The sequence below is a fragment of the Podarcis tiliguerta genome, assembly GCF_965153285.1.
Source record: "Podarcis tiliguerta genome assembly, chromosome: 3".
Lineage (NCBI taxonomy): Eukaryota > Metazoa > Chordata > Lepidosauria > Squamata > Lacertidae > Podarcis > Podarcis tiliguerta.
The window spans coordinates 8,205,445-8,220,833 of record NC_139536.1 but is presented as its reverse complement, the minus strand read 5'-3'; the positions used below and the strand labels follow the sequence as shown (position 1 = coordinate 8,220,833).

Below are 15,389 nucleotides of genomic sequence, written 5' to 3'. Positions count from 1 at the left end.
GAATATAGCAGACCAACAGACTGTATAAAGGCATTTTTTTAAAAAAACAACAGCAGCAACTCAGTTATGACTTTTGGATGCATGATACTGAAGGCACAGCAGAATGAAAATAAACCTCTGGTATTTATTTTAAGCCGAAAGGGAGGGGGAAGAGAGGTAACTTACCCCATTTAAAGTGGAGCTTGCTTTAAAAATTTCAACTCGCTGATTGGCGAAATCTGATTCTAAGCTCTGATACTGGTTGATCAGATTTGTAACCAAATTATTGATTACTCCAGCACAATTTGCTTCAGAAAAAACCTGCCCTTGCACCTGTAAAAAAATTAAATATGATTTTTAAACTTGGCTCATGAGGCACAATTAATTCAAGTGATCACAGTGCTGCTGCTGTCAACACAGCTATGGAAGTGGTATGTGTGCTTTGATATTCCTTCATTGCCAGGGGTTGGACTCGATAACCCCCAGGTCCAACTCTACAATTCTATGATTCTGCGACTTATTTCAATTGGTCAGTGGACTGCAGAAGTAGCAGCCATGTGTGTATTCTGTCCTCATGTTTGTTAGGAAGTGTGTGGATTTTCTTTCTTAGATAAGACGGAAATACGAAACACCTTTCATTCCACTCCCTACTGAACAAACTCTATCCTTCAAGCAAGGTGATTTGTAAAGTAAAAGTAGGCTCCACCTCAACAAGCATCCTACCTATCATCTAGGAGTCCACCCAGCAACTTACAGCTGAGTGTTCCTTTTCTTCAATCACACCAAGCCTATGTGTAGTTCTAATTCAGTGGTTTTCAACCAGCATGCTGTGGCAGCCTGGGGTGCCTTGTATGATAGTCAGGGGTGCCACAGACAACACTGGCCTGTCCCTCTTTCCTTCCCTTCCTCCTCTGATGCCCTCTCATCTCAGCCTCCCAAAAACTTGCAGACTGTGACATTAACATGAGAGTGCTGGAGGTGAAATAGTTAAACAGGTTACCCAATCAGGAGCCAGGGGGTGGAGTCAGAGGGACTATAAAACCAGCTCTGGGAGGGGCAAAGGGAGGAGTTCGTTGGGTGGTTGGTTGGCGTGAATTGGGATAGTGTTTGTGGGTAGGTTGAGTTAGTGTAGCGAAATAGGCTGAGTCAGGAACAGTTGGGGCTAGGAAGAGAAGTAAATATCTGAGAGGTGGTTTAGTGAGTGAGAGCAGGTAGCGGAAGTTATAGGTCTGGATAGGTACCCCATGAATGTAATTGACCAATACCGTTTATGAAACCCCATGCTTGTTAAACTGCAAGAAGTTTATGTTCCAATTTAACCCTGACTGGACTCAGTATTGTACCAGGTAGGGCCTGGGTGGTGGCAGCGAGAAATAAAGTGGTGGCACAGGGATCATAGAATCATAGAGTTGGAAGAGACCACAAGGGTCATCGAGTCCAACCCCCTGCCAAGCAGGAAACACCATCAGAGCACTCCTGACATATAGTTGTCAAGCCTCTGCTTAAAGACCTCCAAAGAAGGAGACTCCACCACACTCCTTGGCAGCAAATTCCACTGTCGAAGAGCTCTTACTGTCAGGAAGTTCTTCCTAATGTTTAGGTGGAATCTTCTTTCTTGTAGTTTGGATCAATAGACGGTGAAACATCTGGGGACCCTGTGTGATTGGGGACCCTTCCTCCTCTGATGCCCTCTCATCCCAGCCCTCTCATCTGAGCCACCCAAAGACTTGCATGGCTGTTTGTTGTTGTTGCAGCAGCAGCAGCAGCCCTGGCTACAACCCCCCCCCCCAAGGCAAAATGTGCCTCTGGGGCTGGCCAGAGAGTACTTCCCAGGTCCCTGTGGGGCAGTGTGAGGAGGCACCTCTCTTTAGGGCAGGGGAAGGGGCAGCGACAGCGACTGCCCAGAGGACTCCCAAGGAGAGGGGAGAGGAGGCTGAGGGAACACTCCACAAGGGAGAGTGATTGAAAAGGGGTGTGGGGCTGCCAGCTCTGCAGGCAAGGGGTGACGTAGCTGCGCTCCTGAGCCCCACAGGGGTGCCACAAAAAGAACGTAGTTGGTCAAGGGAGGCGTGGACACAGAAAAGGTTGAAAACCTCTGGTCTAATTAATCTGAGTCAAAGCTTTGTGAGGGTGCACTGAGCAACTCACACACAGATGCCTGATGGACATACCTTGAGAAGAAAATGCGTTAAGAAAGTGTACACAACGTTGTTATTGAGAAAGGTCCTTTCGTCCATGAGGATGCATTTAATGTATTCTGCAAACACAGGGTCCTCGCACAGGAGCTTGATGCAGTTCTTTGACATGGCAGACTGAAGGGAGAAAGAAAAGGAAGGCTTCAGAACCGGTGCCAGTTTTGCGTTGCTGCTGGAGACAACAGCTGCAGTCTTTCGCACACATGCACTTATTCACTCCAGCAGGGCTCGGGAAGGCAGCTTAGCAGAGAAGTGCTGCACAAAGTTGCCACGGTTCCTCAGCACTTGCAGGCCGTGTACAAAGCACAAGATGCTTGCATAGGAAACAGCAGCACCTGCTAGACTGCTCGGCTGCTTATAGCTAGAGCTACACTGGTTCACAGTGGGACGTGGGTGGCGCTGTGGGTTAAACCACAGAGCCTAGGGCTTGCTGATCAGAAGGTTGGCAGTTTGAATCCCCACGACGGGGTGAGCTCCCGTTGCTCAGTCCCAGCTCCTGCCAACCTAGCAGTTCGAAAGCACGTCAAAGTGCAAGTAGATAAATAGGTACCGCTCTGGCGGGAAAGTAAACGGCGTTTCCGTGCGCTGCTCTGGTTCGCCAGAAGCGGCTTAGTCATGCTGGCCACATGACCCGGAAGCTGTACACCAGCTCCCTCGGCCAATAAAGCGAGATGAGCGCCGCAACCCCAGAGTCGGCCACGACTGGATCTAATGGTCAGGCGTCTCTTTACCTTTACCTTACATTGGTTCACATGTGGTAAACGGGAAGCTGGTCTTATGCAAAGTTAGACTCTCTAGCCACCTAGCCCAATGGTGTCCCTCCAACTGGCAGCAGCTCCCAAGAGTCTCAGGCAGGCAGAGGTCTTTCACAACATCTGCTACCACAGATCATTTTAAGTGAAGATTGTCAAGGACTGAGAGCTGGTTGTGAAGCACACAACATTTTACCTGAGTTTGGCAAAGCTCAGTCCAAAGTTTGGGAAACAAAGCCAGATGAAGAGGCAAGCCTTCATATGCAACAAGGACACCTACAATTTGGAAAGAGAAAGCAGCAGCAATTTCAGCGGGTTGGAACATTCTCCAAAGGTTTAAAACATTTTAATTCAGATCATGATAAATGATCAGCAATATACAAAAAAGTTATAAGGGCTCCCTCTTTACTGTCCTTCCACTGGCAGGTGAAGACTGTTTTATTCTGACAGGATTGGGGGAGCTGGCTGTTTTTAAGGAAAGAGAATTCATTCATTGAATTTATATACCGTCCTATACCCAGAGGTCTCAGGGAGGTTCACAGAATAAAATCAAAATACATCAACCACAAAATACATAATAAAAATAAAAACAACAACCCAATAACCCCCCAAAGCCACATTTAAAAGGGCTGTGCTGTTTTTACTATCTGTATGTTCATAGATTTCCTTTACCGTATATAGCTTTAATGCTATAATACCTTAACTACTTAACCATCGTCGTTTATATATTTTTAGCTTTTTTATTTTTTCCATGTTATTTGAATTTTTGTAAGCTGCATTGAGTCCCAGTTTGGGGAAAGGGTGGAATATAAATAAAAATTAATTAAATAACAAACAAACAAACGGAGATTTTTCCTTCCTAGCCTGAACTTCAGGAAGGAAAAATCTCTCCTTTTGTTTGTTTGTCTGCTATTTAATTAATTTTCTGCACTGCTTTCACTGCTATTTAAGGCTAGGTCTTAATGGGTTGGCAGTGTAACAGGGCATCTCTCTCCCGTGAGCCTGGTCAGCATTTCCAATGGTCAGGCACAATGAGACTTGTAGCCCTGCAACTCCTGGAAGGCTATGGACTCCCAATCCCCCACCCAGAGCCTTACAATGAAAGATTTGCTCAATGAAATGCTCAGGTACACTTGAAAAGGAAAGGCTGTAAATACACTGCTGCATTTAGGCTCTTGTTTAAGCAGCAGCTGCCACCGAAGGCCCCCTCGGGTGCTGAGATTCTTTAGGGAGGAGCGTCACTTCTGTACTTACTCATCTTTACTAAGGTCTCTGTGAACTTCTCACAGTTGATGGCAACTCGGCACAGCAGATGGATGAACTGATGATACGAAAAAAAGTAATCTAGCAGCATGCGGTCATAAACTTCATCCTTGCCCTGAAGATGTAAGGGAAACGGGTTTATTGCCGCGTGGTTTCAAAAGAGTGGAAGTGGAAAAGCAACTAACTGGTGAATGTCTCTGTGCACGTATCTGAACTTAACCCTTCCCCTGCCCACGACTTCCCCACTTCTCCTAAGCCACCCTCAACTACTGCACCAAGTTTAAACGTATTTGGAACGCTGTGTGTCTATGTGAAAGAAAGATTTGGAGAACGGAAGTGAGGGGTGAGGAAAGATTAAGTATTCTCCATCCTGCTTCCAAAAGCAGTTTCTTTCTTATTAACCACAGCAAACTAGTTGCCAGCATTTTGTTACATGCACAGCATTTAACAGCCGTCTTCAGCACCAGTGGTGAGCGAAGTCCACAACTTCCAAGGCACAGCAGTCTTGGAGCCTCGCTCAACCCCACCAGGAATCCCGACGAGAAGCCCTTCTCCAACAGATGTACCTTGCTGGCTTCAACCATAGTAGGCAAGAGGCACATATTAAGCTCAGGGCGAGGTGGGCGGATGTTACTTTTGCCTCCTATCAATTTCAAATTTTCACGGCATGGGAAGTAAGGACCGAGAGACACTGAAACAGAAATTAGAGAACAAAAAACAGGCAGTTAATCTATGCAGCTTGACACTTAAAAGTAACCAGTAATATTCTTAAAAAACAAGAAAAATAAAAATGTGTGTGTGTGTGTGTACACACAAGATCCAGACTCAGTAATTAGTATTTTTGGCACTTTCTTTGTTATAGCATCCCAACCTGAGGTTGGAACCAGAAGGTCAGAGGCAAACAGGAAGCTTCCATGTCTTAAGACTGATGGGAAATGTGCTGGCTGCGGAAGTTTGTCACTTTGGTTGCTTTTCATTCGCAATCCCTCCCCACCAGATGTTTGCAAGCCCTGGACTGGGAAACCTGCTCTTGAAGGCAGGCTGGGAGAAAGTGAGAGGATTAAGAACCTCCCTCGCATGTTCTTTCCCATCCAGGCAAATGCAACATGAGAGGCAAACGCAGAACATGGGACCCCTCGCTTGCTACCAAACATCTTAGTGCCCCCACCTTGAGATCTCTGCCCCATCAGCCCCAGTACCGGCTATTTCCAAAGCCCATCTCACCTGCTTGCTAGAACAGCCACCCTGCCTGCCTACCCAATCCTTGCTGCTTTTCGACACCGTGGACTCTTTCCCAAAACCTTACTTGTTCTGCAGAAACTTTCCTTACAACTTCCCATCACCACCTCCTCAAGTGCAACCCAACTGCGTCGGCAACTGCAACCATTCCCATCAACATGTAGTCATGTTACCAATACCATTTATTGGCAGGTTTATAATTTACCCAATTGTTATCCAAGCTCCTTGGAATGGGAGCCTGGCGTGATGACAAGTGGAGGTCCGTTCTTAACCTGAAACTGTTCTTGACCTGAAGCACCACTTTAGCTAATGCGACCTCCCGTTGCCGCCACGCCACCGGAGCACGATTTCTGTTCTCATCCTGAAGCAAAGTTCTTAACCCGAGGTACTATTTCTGGGTTAGCGGAGTCTGTAACCTGAAGCGTCTGTAACCTGAAGGGTATGTAACCCGAGGCACCACTGTATTTTCATTCAAAAGGTTTTAACCTGCCTTTTCAGGGCAAATTGCCCTCAAAAGGTTGCTTTCGAGACTCTTAAGACACAATCCAGTTACAAAACAGACATACACCCCAATCACCAGCTAAATGGTCGTTGTTGTTTTTTTAACTACAGCACAGTTCAGCCAAACACAGATATTAATAAAGATGTCTTCAGAGGTGTTTTTTTTTAAAGACCTGCAATGATGAGGCTGTACATATCTCCACAGGAATGGAGTTCCAAAGGCATGGGGCTACCACTGGGAAAGCCTTGGCCTAGTACCTGCCCATCTAATAGGTATTATGTACAAAGCTGCTCTGCTTTCTTTTTTTAATCAGACTATTCCTTATGTCTTCTCGCCCTGTTGATAAAGTCAGCCCAATGAAAGTATGCCTGAAATTACTTAAATAAGCCATATCCCTTGAGGTCAAGAGGGAGAACCCCTCATCTTCCTGGGCTGCCTTTTGTCTTGGGGGAAAGCTGAAATCTCAGAACAATCGAATCCTGCAACAAAATCCTGGGCTAGACACACAAACAGTTAATAACAGGCCTTTTCAAGCAGAAACACGTACTTGGGATGTTGCTGTGGTGGTATGTGCAATGGTTGTGCTGCAGAAATGGAACCAGAGTGTGCAGGAAATCGTGAGGGCTTAAGAGCACCAGCTCCTTGAGGACATCTGCAAAGCAAACATTGGTTTTGCATTTTTCTCAAGATATAGGTCTGGGGTCAACTGCTCACTTGACAAAAGTGAAACACCCGGGATAAATCTTCTATTTTAGCAAAAGGTTCAGAGAGGGTTTAAGTTGGGACACCAAGCAGGATAGGGTGGTTTCGCTTACAAGTCGGTAAGTTGGAGGATCCAACCCTGTGCTGCTTTGCAAGCAGCTTTCCTGAAAGAAAGCGGCCTGTGAAGCGGCAGCCGTATCCCACAGGATCAGTGTCTCTGCTCAACAGCTGTTCAGAGAAGGCATTGCTCCTGCAGGGCAGGGCATCAGGCTGAAAGGAGAACCACTGCGTTGGGGCCTAACTCCTCCTGACGAGATGCAGCTGCCAATCAGGTAGAGCTTGTCCTATTCACATGGTTCTCCTGCCCAATGCTCCCGCCCCCCTGACAGCCACGGATTGCTCCGGCCATCCAACCCAACTTGCAGCGATCCGTGGCTGTCTGTACCCAACTCATCCAATGCCCACATCCCTCTCCAGATATGCCTGGTTTGGCCGAATCGATGCACAGTTCTAGTGTGATGCTAATCTGTGTGATGCTCTTCGGATGGTAGAAATTACAGGCATGGGTGTTTGGAAAAACCTAGGTGCTCCCCACATCCACCAATCAATTCAGGCTGAATGCATGTGTCACTGAAGAGACATGGGGAGAAGGGAAGTATGAACTGGGCTTTAAAACTGGGACGTGAGGGCCGCACGTGTGTAAACCGCGCACCTGGAGATGGATGGGGACCCGTTGGCAGCCTTTGATGTTTTTCTACAAGAGGGTCTTGACCATCAAGCTCCTTCTACTCTGAAATGCCCCCCTTCCATTTTTGTATGTTCTATGCCTGCATGTGGGCACCCAGCTTTAGAAAAAAGACAGATTAATAGAAAGCTTTCTTAAATGTTAACTGTTCATCAAGCCTTTGGGCGGCGCAAACCCAAATATACCTTACCTATACAAGTGTTTCTAAGTTCCGGGGGGCTGTATGAATTTAGCAACGTTAAAAGTTTGTGGGCAAATTCTATTCGCTCCTGCCACTGGATCAGTGCTTGTTTCACATCTGCAAATACAAGAACACGGTTTGGTCATTCGACCGCTATAAATCGTTGAATTATACTGGCAATTATACATCGGCTCCCCCCCCCCTTTGTTTTTAAAAGAGAAATGTAAATACAAGTAATAAATAACGCCCAAACCTTTTCTTTGCAGATATGGCCGGGTGGACTTGAGAACAGAAAGGAATATGGACAGAAGCTCAACCAGGTCTCCGGTTACGTGGCAAGCTGTGGCTTCGTGGTACATCATGTGCAATGTGTTGAAGGACTGCAAATATACATATATGTTAAAAAGTAGTGTTAGCATGTTACTAACATTTCAAAAAGCATTTACCGTATTTTTTGCTCTATAAGACTCTTTTTTTCCCTCCTAAAAAGTAAGGGGGAATGTGTGTGCGTCTTATGGAGCAAATGCAGGCTGCGCAGCTATCCCAGAAGCCAGAACAGCAAGAGAGATTGCTGCTTTCACTGCGCAGCGATCCCTCTTGCTGTTCTGGCTTCTGAGATTCAGAATATTTTTTTTCTTGTTTTCCTCCTCCAAAAACTAGGTGCGCCTTGTGGTCTGGTGCGTGTTATAGAGCGAAAAATACGGTATATGAATATAGTGTCCTCATATAATTTACTCTGTTATGTTTCCTCAGCACAAGTTTTTTTTTTTTTTAAAAAAAACCCCACAAACAATATGAATGATATTCTTACCTCCGTCATCAAGATTAAGCCTCTGTTGAACACAACAAGAAGCCGGTCCTCATCTGTTTCTAGTAATATTCGGAAGGCACTAGGGGGAGAAAACAGTAAGGGGGAAACATGAGCTTAAGCATGCTACCATATTGTTTGTTTTAAATTATTATTTTTTATTAGCGATTGTGACATTTTGAAAATAAGTGCAAGGGAGGAGCAGGCATACTAGTGTCGGGATACTGCCAGGGAGACAAAGTCCATCATGACTCCACGTTGTCTCCGGACGTCCATTGATCTCCCGTAGACACGCAGTATCAGCAATTAGCGACACGAACTCCAGAAATAGCTTGCCACATTCCAGAGCCGATGCATGCTCTATCAGCAGATAATACACAGCGAAAGATGCACTCAGGAGAGCATTATTTACAAGTTTATTCAGCGTTGGTCAGAACAAAGAAAAACATGACTGCCTGCTTCAGTGTTCCAGCACAGAGAGAGAAACGAAAACAAAGACACAACAGAAACATTCTGTGAAACAGGAAATACGCAGGCTGTGACACAAACATCCTGCTCCCTTTTAAGGTGGAACGGAAATATCCTAACAACTAGGAGGGCAAAATGTGGCACTGTGTCCTGAACATAAGATGATCCTGCTGGATCAGGCCAATGGATCACCTAGTCCAGCAGCCTGTTCTTGCAGTGGCCAACTGGATTCTTATGGGCAGCCCAAGAGGCAAGACCTGGGAACAACTGCACCCTCCCAGTGAACATGATGTATCAAATATAATTATTCGCTCTCGATCCTGGTGACAGGCCTTGCATTAAAAATGATGATGTATCTTTCCTTCACCCCTGGAAAATGTGCTCTGTGGGGGAGAATGAGTGCCAAACAGAAAACTATGCAACCATACACAAAGGTACATAAGCAAATTTCAGCGTGATCTCTCCAGGGTTCAATGGGAGTGCAGGAGAGGAAAGGGGAAATATCCACATTTGTTTGGTGCCTAGGAAAACAAAAATAAATAAAGGGGGATGCACACACCAGCAGGGAGGATCCCAGCACTGTAGGCACTAAACGAAATTAATATTCACAAAATAGCAGAAAGCACAATGATGACTGCTTGGCTCCTTTGTACATTCTCTCCCTCTGTGTGTGCAGTTACCAGATTTCAACTTTTTATATGGTCCATGAATTTATTTTATAATAATACAGTCATACCTCGGGTTACAGATGCTTCAGGTTGTGCGATTTTGGGTTGTGCACTGCATCGAACTTGGAAGTACTGGAACCGGTTACTTCCAGGTTTTGGCGCTTGCGCATAAGAGCTAAATCGCGCTTTGCACATGCGCAGAAGCACTGAAACACAACCCGTGCGTGCAAATGCGGCGCTGCGAGTTGTGAACGTGCTTCCCACATGGATCACGTTCGCAACCCGAGTGTCCATTGTATTCCAAAAGTGAGATACCTTATTAAAGTAGTCCAGCATGACCGTCCATCTAAGCAGCGAAGGTAACAGCTTATGGTAGTTTTCTTAAACTGCTTAATGTCTTCCAGCTCTTCCTCTCTCATATCTGGCCTCTGAGCTACAAACAGTTGCATGAGGTTAAACAGCTCCTCCACAGCCTAAAGAAACCAGAACAAGCATCAGGCTAAAACAGTCACCTTAACATACAATTTTCAAGTCCTGATCATTAATTCACATTCTAGGATCAGGGGTGCAAATTCCAAGCAAATTCCAAGAATCAGGAAATTTGCACACCCAAGCATTTGCTTTCTAATGCCACATTTAAAATAAAAAAGCACTCTTGGGTTCATGTGGTTCTAATTTTTGCCCCCTGCCAATCCTATTAAATTGCCGCCCTTCAAATTTATGGAATAAAAGGTAAAGGTAAACGTAAAGGGACCCCTGACCATTAGGTCCAATCGTGACCGACTCTGGGAATGTATCACTCATCTCGCTTTATTGGCCGAGGGAGCCAGTGTACAGCTTCTGGGTCATGTGGCCAGCATGACTAAGCCGCTTCTGGCAAACCAGAGCAGCGCACAGAAACACCGTTTACCTTCCCTATTTACCTTACCTATTTATCTACTTGCACTTTGACGTGCTTTCGAACTGCTAGGTTGGCAGGAGCTGAGACAGAGCAAGGGGAGCTCACCCTGTTGCGGGGATTCGAACCGCCGACCTTCTGGTCGGCAAGTTCTAGGCTCTGTGGTTTAACCCACAGCGCCACCCGCGTCCCTCTTTATGGAATAATCCCCCCCCCCCAAATACAAAAACAAGTAAATGAACGATAAAATTAAAAGATAAAAGCAGTCTAAAACTGGAAGGGGTGGGACATATTACAGGTGCCTGGGCTCTTGTTTTCTTCACCATCTCTAAATTAGGTATCAACAACTGCAGAGCCCAGGCGCAAATTGAGCCCTCTCAATGCCACCAGTTGGCCTTGCAGAGGCAAGAAAAGCAAGGAGGGATTGTTCCGTTTGAAGCAAGAGAGTTTGAAGCCTCAACAGAAGGAGCCAAGCCCACTCAGAGACATCCAACACAGAAGGGAAAAGCAACTGCATTCACTGGATGGGCTCTGGGCCCCGATACCTTCTGTATCTTCCTCAAAATGGCACTCCCATAAAATACTGCTGGCCAATCCAGAATCCTGGCTCTTATGTTACGGAAAATCCCAGCACAACACCAATTTCCCCATCCCGTCTTGTTGGGCGAAGGGACTTACCCCAGGGTACTGGCTAGCGTGTGGGGTGAGATTCTTAAAGGCCCACTGAATATTCTGATGAGAAGCCAGCTGCCTGGTGAATGCAGGGGACTGCTCACAGCACAGCCGCAGAATGCCGTAGTAGGCAGGCAGCATCCCGCGGTTAAAGAGCACCACATCCTGGTCGTCGTGGTCCGCTAGGATGTAATTGAAGGCAATGTTCTTGGTTACTACGGGGTTCTGTACAATAAGGCGCACATTCTCGGGGCAGTCAACACAGACGTTGTACCAGAAAGAGAGCAAGGCCTGCTTGTTGTGGTTGGTGGCGATGGCGGGCTCAGAGAGCTTCGGCTGGAAAAGGTTCCACAAGTCCATGAAATAGGTAGAAAACATCAGTTTTTCCGTTTTGGAAATCAAGCAGTAGGTCATGAAGCTGAAGTAGGGCACCAGTTTCGTAGTCCCGTGAACAGCAGCGTCTACGTAGAGCTTAGCTCGCGAGAGCAGCCCAAGGAGCACGTTATAGACCTGGTGAAGGACGACCGTGGTGTCTGGGCTAAGGGGAAGGTCCCGAGTGGGGATGTGCAATGAGCGGGTGGATCGGAACATCTGTCGGAATGAATTGCTTGGAATGAGAGAGACCAGAAGGTAGGCAGCAGCTGCAAAGGGGAAAAAACCACAGGTGAACAGACAGACCAAACTTCACCAGGTAGAGCTTGAGTTTCATAAAACCACACATAATACAGATAGGAGGAAGGGGAACACAGCTAGACCTTCCAAATATTCAAATACTGTTAAGTGAAATAAACAAAACAGCAGAGCCCACATTCTCCCTTACAACCGCAATTAAACAAGGACGAAACAATTATGCAAAAGTTAAAATCAGAAAAGGGTAATTTCCTCCCACTTAACAACTTACAGGTTCTCACTCTAGGGTAGTTGTGAGCCAAAAGAAAGCGTTCTACCCAGTTCTCCATATTCTGCAGCACCCAACTGTGGGCAAGCTTATTTCGGGGCGTCTGCACCGCTAGCCAATCCAGGCACTGAGAAGGGTTGTACTCAATCACCTAGGCAGGAAAAAGGGGGGAAATGGAAGAGTCAGCCAAACCCACAGAGACTCCTGGACTGGCATTCAACATATTGTGAACATGGCCAAGACTGCAGGTATTGAACAAGGCTGCATGTGTGCTTTTCTGCAAGAGGGGTGCAGTGTCTTGCACATTTCGCCCCAGATGCAGGTATCTGATGTGATACCTGTTCATGAAACAAGAGTCAGAAGGCAAGGTAGTCCTGACAGTAGTTAGCTACTTTAAGTATTCCCCCGTGCTCCGAAATCTAACTTGGGGAGACATACCCCTAACCCTGCGTCTCTAATCGGCTACTCCCTTAACACATGGAAGGGAGGCTTCCTGTACAAGGCAGTAGGCACAATTCAAACTGTTCACTGGTTCAGGCGGTGGAGTCCTCCCATGGGGATTTTCTGCACGGGGAGCAATTACTCGAAAATCATGCACCATGTCAAAACTTATGGACTCTGAGAGAAGACATTCAGGAACTCCAAATGTGGAGACTAAAGTGTACAGTCCTACTAGAGATCTGCACCATCTGAGTTTCATGCCAGCTGCACATACTTCAGTGCCACAATGAAAAATATAAAACAGAATTGGCTGTTTTCTTAACACCATCTAATATCTGATGGAGGAATGTGCACCCAGATCTACTGTACTGCTTGCCAAAGGCAAAAGCTACTATTTCCAGAGTTCCCACTCAGGTGGGGAAAGGCTTAAGAGCAGTTCTTCTTGAAGGTTATTCCATCTCCACACCTTGGTGGGAAATAGATGAACAATGGCTGGGAGTCTCTGAATCTCTGCTTGATAAGCTCTGCATACTTTACCTCCCATATCCTCTGGAGGATGTAAGAAGCGAACGGTGGCATTCCAGGAGGGCCGCCGGCAAATTCCATAAGCATGGTCAGCAACTTGAAAAAGGGATTGGCTGCCTGCAGCGTTGAAAATAAACGAAAGGCACATTGAAATACTGCCTATAAATCACATCAGGAAATCACAGCCATGCCTTGAAAACCAACTTTTAAATCCACGATTTATTTCATCCCGTGAGCAGTTTATGTGCATTTATGCGGCTGTAAGATTTACAGCCACGACATTCCTCAGCTACTGCAAAGCACCCTGAAAATTGCTTATGGATGTACTGCAGAAGTCCTTGGCCAAGCCCTGATGTCACACATCTATTCAACTTGACTTCCTTTGGTGGAAAGAAGAATTATACCTGCCACACTGTGCAGAGCCCATCAAATTCAGTTCACTATTTATAACTAACGTGATGTTGATGACGATGGTGTATGTGTTCACAGAGGATAAGGCTATCAATGGCTACTAGCCATGGTGGCTGCATTCTACACTGACTGTTAAAGGCAGTTCTTGGCATCCGCCTGTCTCAAGAGACAATGGAGTGTGCCTCCAGCAGTGAAGTTAAACCACACTGTTAGCGGCACTTAAGTGACCTCCCCGGGGTGCAAGCCTGGGCAGTGTGTATGGAGGTCTTGGGCTGCCCAGACAACAAGACCCCCCCCCCCGGCCTTGCTGATATGGTTCAAAGGAAAGCAGAGCTATATGTCTGGTACCAGCTTGGCTGCAGGATGGTACAAGGCACCATCTAACCATCTTAGGGACTGCACTCTGGATGTTTGTAGGGTTTACTCCTGAGCCTTTGCCCCACAAGACAGCAGAGGTTTAGCACCAGAATTCTCCTATGAATACCAGTTATTGGGAATCTCAATAGGGAGAGTGCTGTTGTACTCAACTCCTGCTTGTAGGCATACTTATGCGCATGTGTGCGTGCAGAGGGGGGATTTGTGTACTGCAGAAACAAGGGGAGAAGGAAAGATGAGGGCAGGAAGGGAAGATGCATGTTTTTTCTGTGCACTGTGAATAGAACGGCATTATCCTCCATATAGCGTCCATTTCAATGGAAGCTACCCACTGTCAGGGCAGACCAAGTATACTTTGTTCTCAGATTCAGCACTTTCCCCCACAAGAATGAACAGCAGCTATTCATTACATAGTAGTAAGGGACAGGGCATAATCAGAGACACCAGCCTCTAAGCCATTGAATTCCACCCCAGAGTCTATTCTTTTTGCGTGGAAAATCTTGGCCTTAAGAATATATTAGCCCAGTTTCATCTGACTGGCACCTGAGTTAGGCAGTGGTGTTTCCCATCAACCCTTTTAACTTGAGAATGTCAGGTCTTTTAGGAGGGCACAAATGGAGAAATTGAGAGGAACTGGCTGCTAAAGATTTATACAGGCTCACACTAATCTGTAGAGGTATAGACGCAAATGTCAGGCCAGTAAATTGGTAAAGGTAAAGGTACCCCTGACTATTAGGTCCAGTCGCGGACGACTCTGGGGTTGTGGCGCTCATCTCGCTCTATGGGCCAAGAGAGCTGGCGTTTCTCCACAGACAGCTTCCAGGTCATGTGGCCAACATGACTCAGCCGCTTCTGGCGAACCAGAGCAGCGCACGGAAATGCCGTTTACCTTCCCGCCAGAGCAGTACCTATTTATCTACTTGCACCTGACGTGCTTTTGAACTGCTAGGTGGGCAGGAGCTGGGACCGAACAACGGGAGCTCACCCCGTCATGGGGATTCAAACTGCCGACCTTCTGATCGGCAAGTCCTAGGCTCTGTGGTTTAGACCACAGCGCCACCTGCGTCCCCAGTAAATTGGTAGCAATACCATAACCGTACGCACCTCAGGAGTCAACTTGGCTATAGATGTGAAAAGCATGGAAACAATCTGTAAGAGAGAAAGGAAAACTTTGATTATATATGCAACTCCAGTGCAACTTTCCCAGTAAAGCTCAGAGTCGACAGCAGCTGATACTTACATGTTCTGCAAGTCTGTTATTGTACCGGCAAAGGCTGAATATAAGATTGCAGGTTTGCCTGATGTTTATCCCATCGCGGATATGTTGAAACAAGAAAGGAAAACCCTGAAACAAATCCGAAGGTGTCAGTACAGCAGACATTTTTTAATAAGGCACATTTGAAAACAGTAGTACTTTTCCAGCATCCAAATATATTTACCTTGCCTCCTGTTAAAGCTGCCATGTCATTCTGGGATAAAGTCAAGTGCCTAAAAACACAATTTAAAAAACCAAACTGATTCATTTCATCAATCTACCAGGCTTGAAAAAGTAAGAGTTGCTTTCCTGTAATGTTCATTCTCTCAGAGTGATCCATGCAAGGTTGCACATACAGAAAGTCTCCTCTGGGTGAGCCAGAACAGATTGTAGAGAGGTAGGACCTCACTTC

General features: G+C 46.3%; 1 protein-coding gene across 2 annotated transcripts in view; it reads right to left on the bottom strand.

Annotated features, from left to right (window-relative positions):
* The window catches only part of USP34 (ubiquitin specific peptidase 34), a 103,768-nt gene that overhangs the window by 3,092 nt on the left and 85,287 nt on the right, over positions 1-15,389 (bottom strand). For both annotated transcript variants that reach the window (XM_083432406.1, XM_083432407.1), the window contains 16 exons: positions 15,162-15,210; positions 14,963-15,067; positions 14,827-14,871; positions 12,949-13,053; positions 11,974-12,121; positions 11,079-11,713; positions 9,818-9,975; positions 8,370-8,448; positions 7,812-7,938; positions 7,568-7,675; positions 6,478-6,582; positions 4,756-4,880; positions 4,181-4,304; positions 3,123-3,202; positions 2,151-2,291; positions 166-312 (listed from right to left, as the gene is read on the bottom strand). In XM_083432406.1, the coding sequence (XP_083288532.1) occupies positions 166-312; positions 2,151-2,291; positions 3,123-3,202; positions 4,181-4,304; positions 4,756-4,880; positions 6,478-6,582; positions 7,568-7,675; positions 7,812-7,938; positions 8,370-8,448; positions 9,818-9,975; positions 11,079-11,713; positions 11,974-12,121; positions 12,949-13,053; positions 14,827-14,871; positions 14,963-15,067; positions 15,162-15,210 (2,281 nt within the window). The remainder of the gene's footprint in view (positions 1-165; positions 313-2,150; positions 2,292-3,122; positions 3,203-4,180; positions 4,305-4,755; positions 4,881-6,477; positions 6,583-7,567; positions 7,676-7,811; positions 7,939-8,369; positions 8,449-9,817; positions 9,976-11,078; positions 11,714-11,973; positions 12,122-12,948; positions 13,054-14,826; positions 14,872-14,962; positions 15,068-15,161; positions 15,211-15,389) is intronic.